The sequence below is a fragment of the Nanorana parkeri genome, unplaced genomic scaffold (genome assembly GCF_000935625.1).
Source record: "Nanorana parkeri isolate BGI_ZX_2015 unplaced genomic scaffold, ASM93562v1 scaffold4, whole genome shotgun sequence".
In the NCBI taxonomy this organism is placed as follows: Eukaryota; Metazoa; Chordata; class Amphibia; order Anura; family Dicroglossidae; genus Nanorana; species Nanorana parkeri.
This window is the reverse complement of record NW_017306272.1, coordinates 1,238,260-1,257,193: the sequence shown is the minus strand read 5'-3', so window position 1 is coordinate 1,257,193 and position 18,934 is coordinate 1,238,260. Positions and strand designations below refer to the sequence as shown.

The following is an 18,934-nucleotide window of genomic DNA, read 5'->3' as shown; positions in this document are numbered from 1 at the left end:
ATGTAATTTTATTGGTATCTATCTACCATTAGCTGCCTCATTTCCCACCCTCGGCTTATATTCGGGTCAATACTTTTTCCCAGTTTTTTGTGCTAAAATTAGGTACCTCGGCTTATATTCGGGACGGCTTATACTCGAGTATATACGGTAGACAAATTTGTTGGTGCCCTTCCATGAAAAAAGAAAAAGCCACAATTTGAAACTAGGCAAAGTAATTGGAATACATCATTGTTTATTTAATATTTAATAAAAAAAAACAAAACAGATTTTGCTTTTGATTCAACAGAATATTTTTAATAATAAATAAATAAATAAATAAAATGGCATGAACAAAAATGATGGGACCCTTAACCTAATATTTTGTTGCACAACCTCCAGAGTCAATCACTGTAAACAAGCAATTTCAGTACCTCTCAATGAGACTTCTGCACCTGCCAGCAGGTAGTCAACACGTTGTCAGCAGCATTGTCTTTTTTTCTTTCTTTTGTATTTGTTTCTGCTTAACACAGTACTAGGGATGCACTGATACTAGTATCGGTGCTGATACCGAGTATTTGGGCGAGTACTCGTACTAACCCAAATGCTCCGATGCCTAGCCAGATACTTCCTGTGACGAGAGAGCATGGAGCCGGCTTCCCGGCCAATAAGGAAGACGGGCGTCGTGTAATGATGCAGCGCCCGGCTTTCTGATTGGTCGGAGAGCCGGCTTCATGCTCCCTCGTCACCTCCTGACGAGGGAGCATGGAGTCGGCTTCCTGGCCAATCAGGAAGCCGGGCGCCACGTCATTGCATGGCGCCTAGCTTCCACGATTGGCCAGCAAGCCGGCTCCATGCTTTCTCGTCACATAGTGACAAGAAGCATGGGGACAGCTTCCTTGCTAATCGGGAAGCTGGGTGGCAAGTCTTTACACGCTGCTTGGCTTCCTGAATGGGACTTCCTGTGCTCGGTATACAGTATCGGCGAGTACCGAAAAAATTATATATCGGTGCTCGTACTTGGTACCGAACTGCCGGTATCGGTGCATCCCTACACAGTACATTACACTTGTGTGACATATTCCTACCTAACGATTGATAGCTCTCAAGGCATATCTTGGTCTTTATCTTAATGCATGGTTCTTGAGCTGCATTCTGGTGTGGAAAATGCTGGGGAAACAGTGTGTGAATTCAGATTCTAAATTGTCATTTATAAACATGGCCCTTAGCACAAGGTTAAAGCTAAACGATGGTGGAGGTGGCACATCAAGTGCCAATTGAACACAAATTTCATTAGTTAAGGCAGGACTGCCGGGATCATTTACAAAATTAACCTGGTCCTGATGGAGACCTGGCAAAACAATCCAAAGGTTTTCTCAATTATCCTGACAGGAGATTTATCTATCTATCTATCTATCTATCTATCTATCTATCTATCTATCTATCTATCTATCTATCCATGTACATTCATTAGATGTGGTTATGTGTATTATCAATAATAATAAGTAGAAATTGTTGAAGCCGTGGCCATCAGAGTTAAAAAACAGAAGCACTGCCAAAAGCAAGCTACTGCAGAAGATAATACTCACCGTGACCTGTTCAACAAGTCTACTCCTCGTGCCCTGTAGAAATCTAAGTTTTGGTGGAACTGATAGCTCACAGGTCTTGGGTTTTTCTGTAAATAAAATTACATAGGTGGAGTTAATATAGAGCTAAGGAAATCCTAACTATAACAATGTAATCTTACATTGCTCTATAACCATACAGTTAAACGTATACTTCACCAACACTTTCTCCTAGTGTCAAGAAGCTTGATAGTTGTACAGTTCATATATCACATTAGTTTAAAAATGCTGAAATTTCCTTTTTAAGTAGACCTTTAAGCATATAATTCTTCAGTATAGAACAGGGAAGTTATACATAAAAAAAAGTTTCACTCTACCTCTTTTGCCACTGCAACCAGAGATGATGGTCTCAACAGCAGGGCTCCTGTTACCTTTCATAGACTGTACAAGTAAGTGAAAGCACTGGAGTCCAAATGTGATATATAATTCCTTTTTGTTAATTAAAAGCCAAAATCCAGTACGAAACACTAACACATTTTGGCTATACAAAGCCTTAGTCATAGCTAACTTGTAAACTTTCATACCCCTTAAATACCATTCAGTCTCACATGAAGCCACACAACCAAGTCTATTTAATCCATAGCTGGACAATCTCAGTGAGTACAGGGAAGACTTACATCCTCTGTCAGATTTTTCTTGGCTGTTTCTCCATTGGGGAAATTTCACTTCACTTCCTGCCATGGTGACATAACGGGAAGTGAAAGGAAGTCTCTCCAAACTGAGAAGAAATCCTGTTTTTGGCAGTTGGGGTTCCTGCTGGTGGAACCCCTTCACCTTGTGTTCCTGTGACAACAATGGAATTTCACCTCAATTCCAGTCCTGGGGATGATTGTAATCAGGATAGGAAGTAAGGGGAAATCTTCCAAACAAAGCATTGCAATAAAAAATAAATTTTATGTTAGTTTAAATTAGCCCTTCGCAGAGTTCAACTTCCAATGCTCACCGTTCATTAGTTTGACAGCAAGCTAAATTACAGACACACAAATAAACAACACCCTAGACAAGCAAGGTGCTTCGACATCTGGGAAAACAGTAGCATTTAATAACTGGTGCAATGTTGAAGAATGGCATATTACAGGGTATATTTATCTTCCACATCCAGCATTTCACTTAGTTTTGAGATATGAATTGCATAGCAAGCCAAACCTTAATAAAGTTGAACCTTTTAAGACATCAATCATGCATTCATTTTCAGGATCTACATATAATTAAGGCAACCGGAGCGCTTGTCAGTAAATAACAACATTATTGACTGATTACAGATTAGAAGGTATCGGAAAATATTACAAGTGCACTTAGATGATACGGCCGCTAGATGGCAGACACAGCCTTTCTCTTTCCTTTAGTCAGAATGAGATTCTGATTACAGATCCTAGAAATGAACAAAACATTTGCGGATTCATAAATCTGTCAAAAACTACAGTACACAGTTGTTTAAAAGGCATAAAACATACAAATGCCCGCTATTCAAAGCTTTCATGGTTGTGATATGACATACAGTGGGAGTCATTTAAAACTGGCCTGCGCGTGGTAGATTATTGCTCTGTCTCATGCATATTTACAATAAAGTTCATACTCCAAATAGTCAGAGAATGTGTTCTGGATTATGAAGCCATTGTGGCCTGATTGCCTGCATGGTACTCTAAACTGATTTATGAACTATGGAACACATAAGATTGGAGCTGTTGCTCATAGTAACTGGGTTCAATTCCAGTGCTGGTCCATTAATTAAGGAAAAAAAAAACATATTATCTGTCGTCTTCTTTCCTTTGCTTAAAGCACAACTCCAGGGAAATAAAAAAGTTTTCCCTTGCAGTGGAGCTACCCCAGCACTGTAGGGGTTAGCTGCTTGTTTATGCCTAGGGGACAGGAAAAAGCTGTTTTACTTACCTGGTCCACGCTAGCTCCCTCTGGGCTGCTAAACCACTCCCCCACAGAATAATCTCCCCTTCGTTCCAGTGGTATTAGAACCGCTGATGTCATCATGTACAATGCAGGCTATCCATGATTGAAAAGAACATTAGGTTTCTCTATAATGGAACATTTCATAATTTCTTTCAATAGCACTCCAGTTTTATTCATGAAAAATTATGATCTACCTAGCTGCAAAATGTCATCATTATTTGGTGTTTAATTCAGACAGGTGAAAGTTATTTCAGGGCTCTCCAAAATTTTCAGTACAAGGGCCACATAACATATTTTACAATATCCATAGGCCCAAAAATATATAAATTAATTCATTTACATAAATTAATAAGTCCCCCCTTACATCCAGGGGTGTCCATCAGCGTCCCCGCTTACATCCAAGATTGTCCATTAGATGCCCCCCTTACATCCAGTGGAGCCCATCAGTGTCACTCCTTACATCCATGAGTGTCCATCAAAATCCCAGCTTACATCCAGGAGTGCCCATTAGATTCCCCTCTTACATCCACTAGTGCCCATCAGTGTCACCCCTTACATCTAGGAGTGCCCATCAGAGTCCCCCCTTACATTTAGGAGTGCCCATCAGAGGCCTCCCTTACATCTAGGAGTACCCATCAGAGTCGCCCCTTACATCCAGGAGTGCCCACCAGCATCTCCCATTACATCCAGGATTGCCCTTTAGATTTCCCCATTACATCCAGTAGTGCCCATCATTGTCCCCCCTTATATCCAAGAGTGCCATTTAGAGTCCCCCATACATCCAAAAGCACCCATCAGAGGTCCCCCTTACATCCCTGGGTGTCCAGCAGTGTTCCCCTTAGATCCCCGTGTGCCCTTTAGAGTCCTCCCTTACATCCAAGAGTGCCAATCAGAGTCCCCATTAAATCCCTGTTTGTCCAGCAGAGTTCTCCTTCACATCCATGTGTGTCCAGCAGAGTTCCCTCTTACCATTCAGACAGCAGAGTAGCAGGGCAGAAGCCGGAAGGCAGAGCAGGTCTGGAACTACAGTACTGTAAATTCAGGGGGCAGGGCAATCATGTCATGATAGGCCGCTGGCAGTCCTAGAGACCAACTACTGTGGAGGACCTGGAAGAAATCTGTCCTGGGGATTGAGGGAGGGTCATGGCTGGCTGGTAGGTGATGTGCCAGTCTCCGAATTAAGATACACAGTCCGGAGCCTCCAGTCAGCCGGGATTGCTGCAGTCGGGATGTGGCCCGTGCACTGTAGTTTGGAGACCCCTGGTTTAAAGCAATTTTAATTACTAAGTGAGGGAATTTACATTACTTTTGGGTTTTAAACAGACCCTGAGATACACAGCTCCGTATATATCAGAACTCATGTGTTAGTTCACAGTGAGTACAGTTTCCAGGTTATTCTACATGTGCAGCAGCTATTATAATTAGGAGCATTTGTGTGATTTGTATTATACAACTAGCATTTCCCAATTAAACCAAGACAGGAACGATTGATAAAAATGGAAGCTGTTACCCATACCAACCAGAGTTTAATTCCAAAGCGATCCAAAAACAAAACTTTATCCAACTTTATTCATCTAAAAATAAATTATATAAATATACTAGCATTCAGCCCTGTAATTAGTGGTCGGCCACCAGGACTAGGTGCTGAAAATTTTCCTGAAGAAATTCAGGTTATGATCTTAGAACGCAGGGTAAAGTGGAACTTTACATTGCCTGACAAGTTTATATCCTTGAATGAAACCTTCTTAGTGTAAAGAAAACTATAATTCCTTCTAAAATGACAAGTGTCAATCATGCTATAAATACACGGATGATGCAGATGGCTATATGCAATAAAATATACTTAGCAGACAGTCCATTACCTTGCTCCCAGGGCACCTATAAACCATATGCTAACCATATCGTAAATATAAATATTTGATTGAGAATGCTGAAATGTTTCAATTCTAATTGCACCTGAACTGCTGCCTGATACTATAGCTGCCCTGTGATATCTTCTCAGGTAGTGTGTTTGGTTTGCCCTATACTCTGAGCTTCTGCATAACATTCTATAATATCCTCTATTTCAACTTCTTTGTCACTGTACATCACTCCTAATGTATGTTGTCCTTTAGATTACATTTCCATTCCAATGTTCCAGGGCTCTATACTCTGTGTTTGTCTCAGCACTGCTTGCTGGGGCCTAACATTAGTGGCTGTGGAAAAACACTAAAACAGCCAACAACTAAGTTTTCTATATAGCATGCTTAAAGTCGATCTGAAGCCAAAACCTTTTTTTTAAAGTCTTGAATCGAGTAATGGAGGGTAAAAACCCATCAGCTTTTTTACCATCTGTGTCCTATTGGGGAGACTTTTCTTCACTTCCTGTCTGATAGCCAAAACAGGAAGTGAGAGAAGTCTCTCCAACGTGAGGGAAATCCCTGGCAGTCATCAGGCTCACCTGAACTAGTGTCCCAATTGGAAGATTTGCCATCTGTTCCTGTTCTGATAACAAACCAAAATGTGGCATTTACTTTCACTTTTAGTGATAATGGTCAACAGGAAAAATAGGGAAGGTGAATCTTCCAAATGGGGACACAGGCAGCAATAAAAACCTGACAGGTGTTCTATTCCCTCTGCAATCTATCCAAAACTTTAAAAAAATAGCTTCAGTTGCATTTTACTGAGAATGTTTTTGCCCCATATTAACAATGCTTCTATCACACGCAGGAGGTCATACAGTGCAACACTACCTACAGTTTTTGCCTTTGTACAGTTTTCAATGCTGTGAGCTGTTTTGCTACAGGCTGACAGTATGAGCTACCAATAAGGGCTTGTTCACATGGGCTGTAGCCTTACTGGTTAGAAAGCCAGGCTGCCTAGCAACCAGTGAAGTCGGCTTCCTTTCCAATCAGGAAGCTGGGAGGCGGGTCATAACCCACCTCCCAGCTTCCTGTGTCGGAGGTAAGTATCGGAGCCCTCGCCCAAATATCCGGTATTGGCACAGATACCAATACTAGTATTGGTACATCCCTAATTCCCGTCCATTATGCCTTTTTGTGAGCTCTTGTAGAAATGTGAGTTTTTTCATGTAGTAGCGAGGCCGCCTCTTCAATCTGAAACGGTTTAAAATGCGCCTCAATGCACAATTTTTTTTAGCTGCGCTTCTTGTTAACACAGGGCACCACTGCGTGAGTTCACCCACATCTGTGCATTGCGGTGCATTTGTTTATACTGTATAATGGGGTACCAGTGTGCAAACATACTGCCATCTTAATTAGGATATATTAAGGGGTTAATGGAATGACTTCGGAATTATTTTATTTCAATCTGACATTCACTAAATAGGCAAGACAAACAAGCTATACATAAAGAGTGTGTGTGTGCAGCAGTAACTTTTCTCTAATAAATCAGCTAAGAAAAACAGGAATTACCCAAGAATCTTCTAACCTCTCCAGTCCTGAAAGCAGCTGCTCATTTGCAGCACCCATTTTCTGTCCTTTTCTTTTAGGCTGGTTTCACATCTGTGCATTGTGGTAGCGGATATTAATGTACAGCAGTCTATGTGGTGCTGTTAGAATGTTACCCTAATGCACAAGCATAGCAGGTGCCGTCAGACCACCCTACAGCAAACCACAATGTACATGCTGTTTGTTGTGATTAGCTGCATTAAAAATGGTGTGTCTTCGTCTTTTGCCATGCATTGGCAGCCCATTAAAAAAAGCAAAAAAATGCACATTAAAATACAAAATGCCATATTTTGAAGTGCCTATGGTAGGGCACTGCCAGGGAATGCCATTGAATGACAGTGGCTTCAAATTCATGCACAACTGTAACAGAACTATGGAATTTTGAAGGTAATTGGTTTCTTTGTATTTTTATTATTGGATACACAAACATACAAGGTGGTAAATTGTCATGTTCTAAAGCTGACCATGGATATGAATGGTTGGACATGCATGCATGATCTGACCATTTTCATGGTATCCTTTGATCCCTGCTACTTGCTTTAACAGTAACCCACAAGTTGCCCAGTTGTCCTTTTAAGCAATGGAAGAAAAGGGAAGGAGAGGGAAAACTGTACACAGAAAGTCTCATCGCTGCCTAATTTCTCTGGAAACAACAACCTTCAAACAAAGCTATTTTTTAACTTTGTCCTCCAAGAATGGTTGTTAAGGAGTATTGAGGACTTCTCCATAGACATCTCTGAAAACAACCACACTAGAAGACTGTCAACCAATATCTATGAGAACATTAAAGTATAAAAATCTGTTAAACAAAAATCAGTAACTGGACGGATGTATTGCAGTTACGTCAAGATGTATCATTTCTTTTTACACCCAGCCCACAAAGTAGTACCTAGCATTGCCAAGAACTGACATAGGCTCTTAGACATCATGTCTCTGGGGATTACCAGTAATGCAAAATCTTCATTAAACAACACACCGCCTCCTCAAATCTATGGCAATCAATGCATGTGTTACTGCTTCTACTATGACAACATTGTCACTATTTGACTTCATAAACTTATTACACATCCCTGTAGAAGTTGGCAAGTTACCTGCAGGTATGACAGTATGAACAAGCAAGCAATACAGTAGCTGCTGACGGAATGAAGAACAGACGTTGGCTCTAAACAGGCTGGCACATTTCCAAGCCATAGATAGATAGTTCCCTTCTATTAATAATAAACGGCCAGCTCTTAATGGAGACAAAACTGTTAGTATCAATTTCGGCAAACTAGGAGGCAAAAAAAAAAAAGCACACAGACAGACAGTGGTAAGGAATATGTAAGCTACATAAACTCAAAGTTTTTTCAGTTCTAACAAAATAAAGACAGGATTAAGCTTCTTGTTATTGAAAAACAATGAGCAGATAGATCATATGGCGCACATGTGTTTTCAAAGGATTGACAAGCAATTCAGGGCGCGAAACACAGATCTGCCATCTAAGTGCTCACATCCATTATTAGGAATAATGATCCAACCTGAATACATGAATAAGATGCAAGTATTACTACGGCAGGGCAATTTACATTCCTGTGAGGTTTGCCGGTATTAAAATGAGCTGTTTACAGTACGGGGAGATTAAAAAGTGCACTTGAAATGCAATTTTGAAGGTATAATGGAAAATGTGAGAGTAAAATTGAAGAATTATTTCTTGGAAATTTGAGAGACAGAAAAGTCCTGTATATTGGGTGCCACCCCTCTGACATGTAAACGAGTGTATTAACCCTTCAAAAAAGGGTTATAGGTGTAAAAAATATAAATATCAATTCCTAGGGAACCAGGAAACCTTAAAAGTCGCTTTACAACATCAGTCACATGCACAATATATTATCAGTTTTTTCAGTATTTATATTTGTAGAATTTTTTCGCTGCTAGCTTCTGGCATTAACTTTGACTTTCTATGAGGCGTCTTGGGAGGGAAGTGGTGAATGGAGCCATTCCAGGAGGAAATTAAATAACATTAAAAAAAGCGACTCAGCGTAGTATTTATGTTTGTAAACAAAATGAAACGTGTTGCTAAGTAAATTATTATTAAGATAGATAATGAATGCCTATAAAATAACTCATGTTCCTTGGTAAGTTGACCTTTATGTGCAGACCTGCACACCACGGTAAGGGCCTTTGTTGATGGGCATTTTGTTAATGTCAAAATTGCTTCTATCCTCATGCAAGTCAATAAGAATGAAAACAACAAAATTCTGAAGCATATTGTTGCAGCTTAGGAGACGAAATGCAGGTCAGAAGGACTTCAGCTTTGGGCCTAATGCACCTGTCAAGGAACTCTAAATCATCTCAGAAGCATCGTAAACTGATCTCAAATGCAAGCAGAATGCAACTGAAAGCAAACTACATGCGCCCATTGACGCAAAGCCAAAACCATTCGACACACGCCCTTATTGTCTTCAAAATGCCTTTGCTCAGTTCTGAGAGATAAGAGACCCTGAATCTCCCCAAGAGAACTGGCTTTCAGTAGACTCATCTCATGATGTGATGTAGGTTTCTTGGCAGTACAGCTATGTGCTTGAGGGTGCTAAGAGGGGATGGCGGGGATTAGCTATGTGCTAAGAGGGTGCTAAGAAGGGATGGCGGGGAGCCTTTTATATATTCCTCAACTTGTCCTTTAAGCAACTGATCACATTCATTTTAAACATTATAAGCATATGAACACATACCATAGGAGAACAGCCAGGACTTGTTATTAATCGCATACAAATCCTAAACCCCAACTCACCTCAGCAACCCAGTGCTAGTTTTTACACCAACCTTTACAGTGGTGGAGGGGGAGATCTGAAAATTTCAGGAGCGGCAGTAAAGTCGGAAGCAATAATTGACAATTTCACAGCGAATGGATCCTACCCTGCCCCCGTGTGAAAGCAACAGACTCTGGCAGTTGGCTGCTTGTTGTCCATTTGTAGCATTCTGGGGAGGCAGGTGACATGTTAGCTGTTCCCCCATACCCAGAAGTAGTATTTAATCAAGTGATGTCGGCAGTTAAAGCAGCAGCAACTTGGAGCTTGCAAAGGACTTCTCTTTTCTTCTGCAGCTCAGTGGATTGGCAGCAAAGGGAAGGCAACTATAAACTGGTAGTGAGACTGCCGTTAATGGGAACCTGCCATTTGTTCTGCATGGTCAAAGTACAGCATCACTTTGATACCTCATTCTCACTGCACTCATTAGTGCATGCTGGAAAATTCATTGACATTAGAAATTCATTGCCTTGAATATGGACTGATCTCATTAACACTTTACATTGCATCAAACAAGTGCTGAAGCTTCCAGCTGGGTGCTCCTGTATACAGACTTCTCACAATCCCAATATTATATTTTATCAATTGAGCTAATAACAGAGGATAGGAAGTGGACACAAGTCCATGAGTTGCATCAAGACTTATTTGCAGTATTGTCTTAGTAAAACCATTTACGGGGATAAGCACTCTGCTTTAGCCCCTACTGAGTGACTAGTAACCAGCCGTAAAAGTGGTCTGCAACTTATTTATTACCAGGGACTGCTGAGCAATAACATTGAGAGCAATTACATTAACAATGCTGCGGAAACTGGCTGACAAAATGGCATTGTTGCTTAAATATTTATCACCTGTCTGCAATACAGCATATTTCTACTTTAATGCAAGAGTGTAAATAACTCAGCATTGTACCTGAAACCCAAAAATATGTCAGCTGTATTTTACATAGCATCTGTATGATTCACAGCTCCCCCATAAAACACAACAGACACTTTGTAAGGAAAACACCTCTGTTAAAATTTAAAGTAATGGTAATAGATATATCTTCATTTTTATACCACTTTCACATAAAAAATAACAATATGTTGTAAAAGTGAGTGGCACAATGTCACAGATGTGCAGTCTTGGTTGAAACTGTAGGGAGAATAACCATATGTTCCTTTATCTAGGTTCTATGCTGTGGTTTAACCAATCAAAAACTCTCCACTGCCGAGTCCTAAATCTCTACCGGTCAATAACAAATATAAATTATTTGGTTGCAATAAAAATGATCGTTAGAAATTGGCTGCACCTATTCTAGCTTCAAGGTTGTGACACTTTTTTCTGGGTAGAATGCTGAAGTTTTAGGTTGGGGCAGAACTTAAGGAACATGTCAACTGGTGTCAGTAGAGGTCCCCCATTTCTGCCCTTTCCTGTGCTTCCCAATTTAAAATCCTGTCCTCCGGTTTCTCTGCCTGGGTTCCAGAGCAAGTCCAAAGACATCTACAGGTCTGGCTTAATTGGTTCCAAAATATACCATATCTTTCTGTGCCTTTAATTATATTTTACAGGGAAATTCAACTTAAACATGTCCAAACTATGTGCATCTTAAAACTCTTAGGATATCTATATATTGCTTCTAGTGATGTGAGCCAAATTATATATAGATATATATAGATATGTAAATATCTATAGATATATATTATTTTTCATTTCACATACTGATATATTTAAAGGCTAAGTTTGCCTTTTAGATCATGTTTTAGGTTACACCCATATTCAAGGTGTACTCGTACTCGCCCAAATGCTCCGATACTTATCCACGATACTAGAAATTTGGGTGAAAGGGAGATCTTCCTCTGATCGGCAGTACTGCGAGGGAGCATGAGGTCAGGCTGCCTCGCATCATAAAGCTGGCTTGCTAGGAAGGAAGGACGTTATGACTCACTGCCCAGCTTCCTGATTGGCCAGGAAGCCGTTTTCACTTGTTGCTAGGCAGCCTGGCTTCCTGACCAATCAGGAAACCGGGAGGCACATCATGACCTGCCGCCTGACTTCCTGATTGATCAGGAGGCCAGGCTGCCTAGCATCATGAAGCCGGCTACCTAGCAATCAGGAATCTGGGAGGCGGGTCATCACGTGCCGTCCGGCTTCCTGATTAGCTGGGAAGCCAGCTTTACTTGTTGCTATGCAGCCTGGCTTCTAGACCAATCAGGAAGCCAGCAGGCGAGTCATGAGCCGCCGCCCGGCTCCTTGATAATCTGGGCCCACGGATGCCGGTATCAGTATTGGGTGAGTACCGAGAAAAAAATGTCTGTATTCGAACTCGATACCGAAAAACCAGTAACGGTGCATCCCCAATATTTTTTCTTTTATGAATATGTGTGCTTTTTTTTGTTAAAAAGGTGGACCTTACCTTTACAACATACACTACTACAGGCATACATCATACTAATTGGTTGTACTGCACTTCAGCAGCCAATCATCAGCCTGTATGTGAGATATAATAGAATCCAGAAATTGCATCAAAATCTGTTTTGCTTATAACACTTTGCTGGAAAAAAAAGATATTTTATTGTGTATGTAAATATCTATCTGTCCATAGCCAGTCCAAGGGATGTAAATGGAAGGCATCTGTCTGTCTCAACCACACACAACACACACTCAAAGCAGGCTTTAAAAATGTCAAGCAACAACAGACCTGCAAATCTTTCCCTTTGTTACAATACAAAAATAAATAAATGTAAAAATAATTTAAAACAATAGCACTCTTCATTCGGCTAACGCATTAGGCTTTGTTATCAGAAAAGAGCAGCGAAAGTTACACTGCTAAACATTCTAAGCCAAATTTATATAATGAAAAAAAATGTGGCTCGGTGAAAAACTGCACTCTTTGCTCAGAGATTATGTTATTGCCTCATTGCCAGGGGACAAGAAGCCGTCATTAGAAAACAAAATTACTCAGCTGTTTATAAGCAGAAAGCTCAGGGGGAAATTCATAGGCCCCAAAAGGAAATGTATATTAGGGTTACGCAAACATATGTTGCAGGTGTTGTAGAGGAGACAGGTGGGCCAAGCCTCAGCCACTAAAAGGGATTTAGTGCAACATAACTGAAACCAAATTGTCTGAGCACATGCGGGTGATGAAGATACATGGCGATAGTTAACAGTATATGCAAAGTGAAGCTGTCAGGAAAAAAACTGTCTCTCCCATGCCAAGGAAACAGATTTTTTTTCTTCAGTTTTTGGATTGTAAACTTCTGCAGTATTTTAAACCTGGAACAAACAGCCCGATAGAACTGCAATTACCGCAAAACTGCTAAGGATTAACTAAATTAGCCTTATTTAAACAAATATTTCGGAAAAAGACAGCTTGTAGAAGTACTCTCCTTGGTCTCCTTTGTGATGGTAGATCCATCTTAATTCTTGCAAAGCCTGTGATATTTCTAAATGAAAATGCTAATTTAGCCTTTTATTTTCCAGTTGCTGTTGAAGCTGAAGATGGTCAATGGAGAAGCACCTCGCAGAGCTGTGCCAGTACCATCTATCTGATGTTAAAGTGCGCATCCAATTCTCTTCGTTATTATATATCATTTATATCTCTGCTAATTCCTACTGAGATTGCTAAAGTTTCAAGAGGAAAACAAGAAATACAGAGGTATCTTGCAAACATTTTGTTGTGCTCTACAGCTGTATTAACCGACCTACTTCTATCTCTTCATCAAAAAGGAAAAATAACTGAAATTGTTTACATAAAGTAATGTAATACACTGAATAATGTTTTTTGTGGGTTTTTTTATATTTGTAATGCTAATGCTGAGTAGTTTGCACTTAAAGAGTGGCACATTCATGATGCTGAGTATCTTGTAGTTAAAAAGTGGCACATTCCTAATGCTGAGTAGCTAGAAGTTAAAAAGTGGCACAATCATAATGCTGAGACGCTAGTAGTTAAAAAGTGGCACATTCCTAATGCTGAGTAGCTGGTAGTTAAAAAGTGGCACATTCCTAATGCTGAGTAGCTAGTAGTTAAAAAGTGGCACATTCCTAATGCTGAGTAGCTGGTAGTTAAAAAGTGGCATAAAGACAGCTTGTAGAAGTACTCTCCTTGGTCTCCTTTGTGATGGTAGATCCATCTTAATTCTTGCAAAGCCTGTGATATTTCTAAATGAAAATGCTAATTTAGCCTTTTATTTTCCAGTTGCTGTTGAAGCTGAAGATGGTCAATGGAGAAGCACCTCGCAGAGCTGTGCCAGTACCATCTATCTGATGTTAAAGTGCGCATCCAATTCTCTTCGTTATTATATATCATTTATATCTCTGCTAATTCCTACTGAGATTGCTAAAGTTTCAAGAGGAAAACAAGAAATACAGAGGTATCTTGCAAACATTTTGTTGTGCTCTACAGCTGTATTAACCGACCTACTTCTATCTCTTCATCAAAAAGGAAAAATAACTGAAATTGTTTACATAAAGTAATGTAATACACTGAATAATGTTTTTTGTGGGTTTTTTTATATTTGTAATGCTAATGCTGAGTAGTTTGCACTTAAAGAGTGGCACATTCATGATGCTGAGTATCTTGTAGTTAAAAAGTGGCACATTCCTAATGCTGAGTAGCTAGAAGTTAAAAAGTGGCACAATCATAATGCTGAGACGCTAGTAGTTAAAAAGTGGCACATTCCTAATGCTGAGTAGCTGGTAGATAAAAAGTGGCACATTCCTAATGCTGAGTAGCTAGTAGTTAAAAAGTGGCACATTCCTAATGCTGAGTAGCTGGTAGTTAAAAAGTGGCACATTCCTAATGCTGAGTAGCTAGTAGTTAAAAAGTGGCACAGTCATAATGCTGAGAAGCTGGTAGTTAAAAAGTGGCACATTCATAATGCTGAGTAGCTATTTGTTAAACGGTGGCACATTCATAATGCAGAGTAGCTGGTAGTTAAAAAAGTGGCACATTAAAAAATCTGAGTAGCTATTAATTAAAAAGTGGCACATTCCTAATGATGAGTAGCTAGTAGTTAAAAAGTGCCACATTCATAATGATGAGTCGCTAGTAGTTCAAACGTGGCACATTCATAATGCCGAGTAGCTGGTAGTTAAAATGTGGCACATTCCTAATGCTGAGTAGCTGGTAGTTAAAAAGAGGCAGTCAAAATTCTGAGTAGCTAGTAATTAAAATGTGGCACATTCCTAATGCTGAGTAGCTCGTATTTAAAAACTGGCACAGTCATAATGCTGAGAAGCTAGTAGTTAAAAAGTGGCACAGTCATAATGCTGAGCAGCTAGTAGTTAAAAAGTGGCACATTCCTAATGCTGAGTAGTTAGTAATTAAAAAGTGGCACATCCCTAATGCTGTGTAGCTGGTAGTTAAAAAGAGGCACATTCAAAATTCTGAGTATCTAGTAAATAAAATGTGGCACATTCCTAATGCTGAGTAGCTAGTATTTAAAAACTGGCACAGTCATAATGCTGAGAAGCTAGTAGTTAAAATGTGGCACATTCATAATGCTGAGTAGGTGGTAGTTAAAATGTGGCACATTCATAATGCCAAGTAACCGGTAGTTAAAAAGTGGCACGTTCATAATGCTGAGTAGCTAGTAGTTCAAAAGTGGCAAATGGAAGATAAACCTTCCATTTTCAAGACCATTATGCTGAATATGTATTTGGTCCAGAAAAATCACATCTTGTATGTCACAAAAAGCCTACCACTGAGAGTCTGTTCACACGAGCAAGTGTTTGTAAAGCAACTAAAACACTTTACAAAGGCTTTGCGTAATCTTAAATGAATGTGTTAGTATATATTTCCATTCAAGACAAGTTTTTGCACTGCTTCAAGTTGCTGTGATTTGCTTAAAATGCTGCAGTTACGTTTGGCAGGGGTCAAAGTGTGTGGACACTTTCTGACGCCGGTAAGAAAGGACACCAAGAATGCTTCCCAAATGCCTTCACACAAAGGGAAAGGTTTTCAGAGACATCTAATTCTGATTTTCTGTGATTTTGGAGGAATTGTTAAAGTGTATGTCAAGGCCAAAACTCCCCACCCAAAAAAACAAGGTGTGATAAAAAAAAATTACGGTGAATGCGGCTGTCGAGTGCCATCCAACGGAAAAGCACGAATCTTCTATATGAGAAGCGGCGCATTGAACCTCAGTATCAGTGTGTGACAAGTTTCAACTTGTTTGGTACAGTCAGTCGATTGTGAGCTACGGTGTTTTTTAAAGTGTGCAATAAATTATGGATCACGAACAACGCATTAACATGAAATTTTGTTTCAAACTGCAAAAAAGTGCTAAAATGCTAAAATTAGTTTTTGGTGATGCTGCAGTGACTATGGTTCGAGCGGTTTTCGTAATGGTTGTGAACTGGTTGAAGATGAGAAGAGATCAGGACGTCCTTCAACATCAAGAACCCATGTTTTGCTGAGTTTGTACCCAGGAACACTACGGTGAACTCTGAATATTATAAGGACTTATTAGAGCGTTTAAAAAAAGATGTGCATAAAAGACGGCCTGAGAAATAGGCAAACAGTTTCATCCTCCATCATGACAACGCTTCATGTCACACACTGCTTCTGGATTGGCCATTTCTGTAAAATAAAAACATTATGGTGTGTCCTCATCCACCTGATCTGGCACCGCAGGACTTCTGGCTCTTCCCCAAAGTCAAAATAATTATAAAAGGCAAATGTTTGAATTGATTCAGGACATCGAGGCAGCCACGCCAGTGCAACTAAAGGAGCTCACGAAAGGGGCCTTCCAGAACTGCTTCAAAAAGTGGCAAGAACAATGTGATAAGTGTGTTCGAGGTGAAGGGGGTGTATTTTCAGGAGGATTAATGGCAATGTGTCTTTTGCTGTAATTAATTTATTTTATTTAAATATTCACCATATTTCCCCATATGTTAACCCTTTAAACACATGGTAAGTACAGAAAAATAACTGTTGCTGTATTAAAAATATAGTATGTTCCTACAATGCAGCTCTGAATTCCTAAGCATGTGGTGTCAGCAATACATAGAACAGAGACATCTCATCTCATCCCTGCATTTTATCCCCACAACCTCTCCTTATGCACAGGCAGAGAGCACAGACGTTTTAAGCTCATAAGATTCCTGACAAAATCAAGTATTTTGTGCACTTAATAAACAAATATAACATAACACCTTTAATAGTTTATTAAGCAGACCAAAAGGGAATAAGAGGATCTAATTTTTAGGGTTTATATACACTTAAAGGAGAACTACGGGGTAAGTGTTTTTCCCCATAGTTCTCTTAAGGGTCACGGGAGGGCATATATTAGCAATCTCCCGTGACCTAAAGCTCAGTATATCGCGAGCTACAGCTGGCGGTATACTGAGACTGCTGCAGCCGAGACAGATCCCGACATGTCGAGATCCACCCAGCTGCGTGAGTGACAGCTGGCTCTGCCTATCTAGAGCTGATATCAAATGCCCATGTGAACCTGCCATAATGAATCAATAATTCCATAATGTTGGAAGCAGATTTGTGCAAAAACACATATTCTGGTTTTGGAAGAAAGGAGGAGATTACATTTCTGTCATGTCTTTACAGCTCTTGGAGGCCCAGTGCGGAAGACCTTCCACACTCAGCATAGCTGTAACAAGCCACGTGAAGTCACCCGGCCAAGTCTGATGTCACAAGCCGAAAAGAGTTCTCCACACAATATATTTCTATGGAGATTTCAGTAGAGGGCACAAGCCACATAAATACTTTTATCACTCAACCTGTAGTGGATTCTTTCTAGTTTTCTATGGGTAGTACATGAAAAATTCAGAAAAATGCAGACAAGCATCAGCTGTCACAGGCAAGGGGAAGGAGGGGTTTCTTCCCATAATATGGTTACCATTCTGTCTGTTTGCTGGGGACAGTCCTCGTATTGAGGGGTGTGTCCCTGGGAAACAAACATCAATGGTCATGTAGTCTCCCAGCATTTTATGTCGTCAAAAAATGTCATCGGTGAGGTTCCCGGCTTCTGCACCTGCCCAAAGGCCCTCCCACTGCCTGTCAGACCTGTAGCAGCACAGAGCTGGAGGAAGATTCAGAGCACTTCCCTCTTCCTCACCTTAGCCTTTAGAACTACTATTACCAATAGTCTTATGTTCTCCACCATCACCCTTCTCCATTGTCCCATTCTATGCCTCGCCCTGTTGATAACATGTGCTCCTTAAGTCTCATACATTAGATATTATTTGCCTCCTGCATTTCATTTTCTACTGTTATTGCTGATTATTTTATTGCATACTACTCTACATCTCAAAATGCTTAACATACTTGACAGCGATGATGTACACAGATTATATTTCCCTGACCCCTTACACCCCTCTTAATGTATACTGCCTGGCCACACTAATATTTTGTTGGACTGCCTTTAGCTTTGATTACGGCACACATTTACAAGCTTATGCAATGTCACAGCAATTATTTCTATTCACAGTTGTATTCATTTTCACCAAGATCTTGTAGGGATCATGGGAGAGTCAGACCAGTGTGTAAAGAATTCTCCAGCACATCCCAAAGATTCTCAATGGGGTTTAGGTCTGGACTCTGTAGCGGCCAATCCATGTGTGAAAATGATGTCCCTTGCTCCCCGAGCCACTCTTTCACATTCTGAGCTAGATGAATCCTAGCATTGTCATATTGGAATATGCCAAATGTGCCATCAGGGAAGAAAAAAATCAATTGATGGAAAACCCTGGTTATTCAGTATATTTAGGTAGGCAGATGACCTAAATTTTTCTTATCACATTGCTGAACCATGGAAGGCTCTGACCTATTTGCTTAGCTAAATTCAGGTGGTGGCCAAGCAGTGTATGTGTTCACCTGATTGAAAAATATTAAACATATTGAACAAGAAAAAAATTGTTTAAATCATATCCAATTTCAATTTAAAACACATACAAATAAGTGATAATGTGGCTGGTATTTCTTGTGAAACTGTTTTCTGGAGCTGACATGTTTAAATATCCAGAGTGAACTTATCTCTCGCTCATAAGTCTTCTGAAACTCTAGTCACAATGACTTGGCCAGGAAGAAGAAAGATTACTGACATTACATGTCACATGACTAGCATATTAGAATTGTCGGCAATTCTCTGTCTTATCAGTTTAGCATTATAAAATGCCATATGGAAATGTATATATGAAACCAGCTTATATTCTGTATGTGCAGTGTTCTTGCCTTTAAAAAAAAAAAAAAAAAAAA

General features: G+C 40.0%; 1 protein-coding gene across 2 annotated transcripts in view; it reads right to left on the bottom strand.

Annotated features, from left to right (window-relative positions):
* Positions 1–18,934, bottom strand: part of TBC1D5 (TBC1 domain family member 5) — a 261,642-nt gene that overhangs the window by 75,432 nt on the left and 167,276 nt on the right. For both annotated transcript variants that reach the window (XM_018574269.1, XM_018574338.1), the window contains exon 14: positions 1,566–1,651. In XM_018574269.1, coding sequence (XP_018429771.1) covers positions 1,566–1,651 — 86 coding nt within the window. The remainder of the gene's footprint in view (positions 1–1,565; positions 1,652–18,934) is intronic.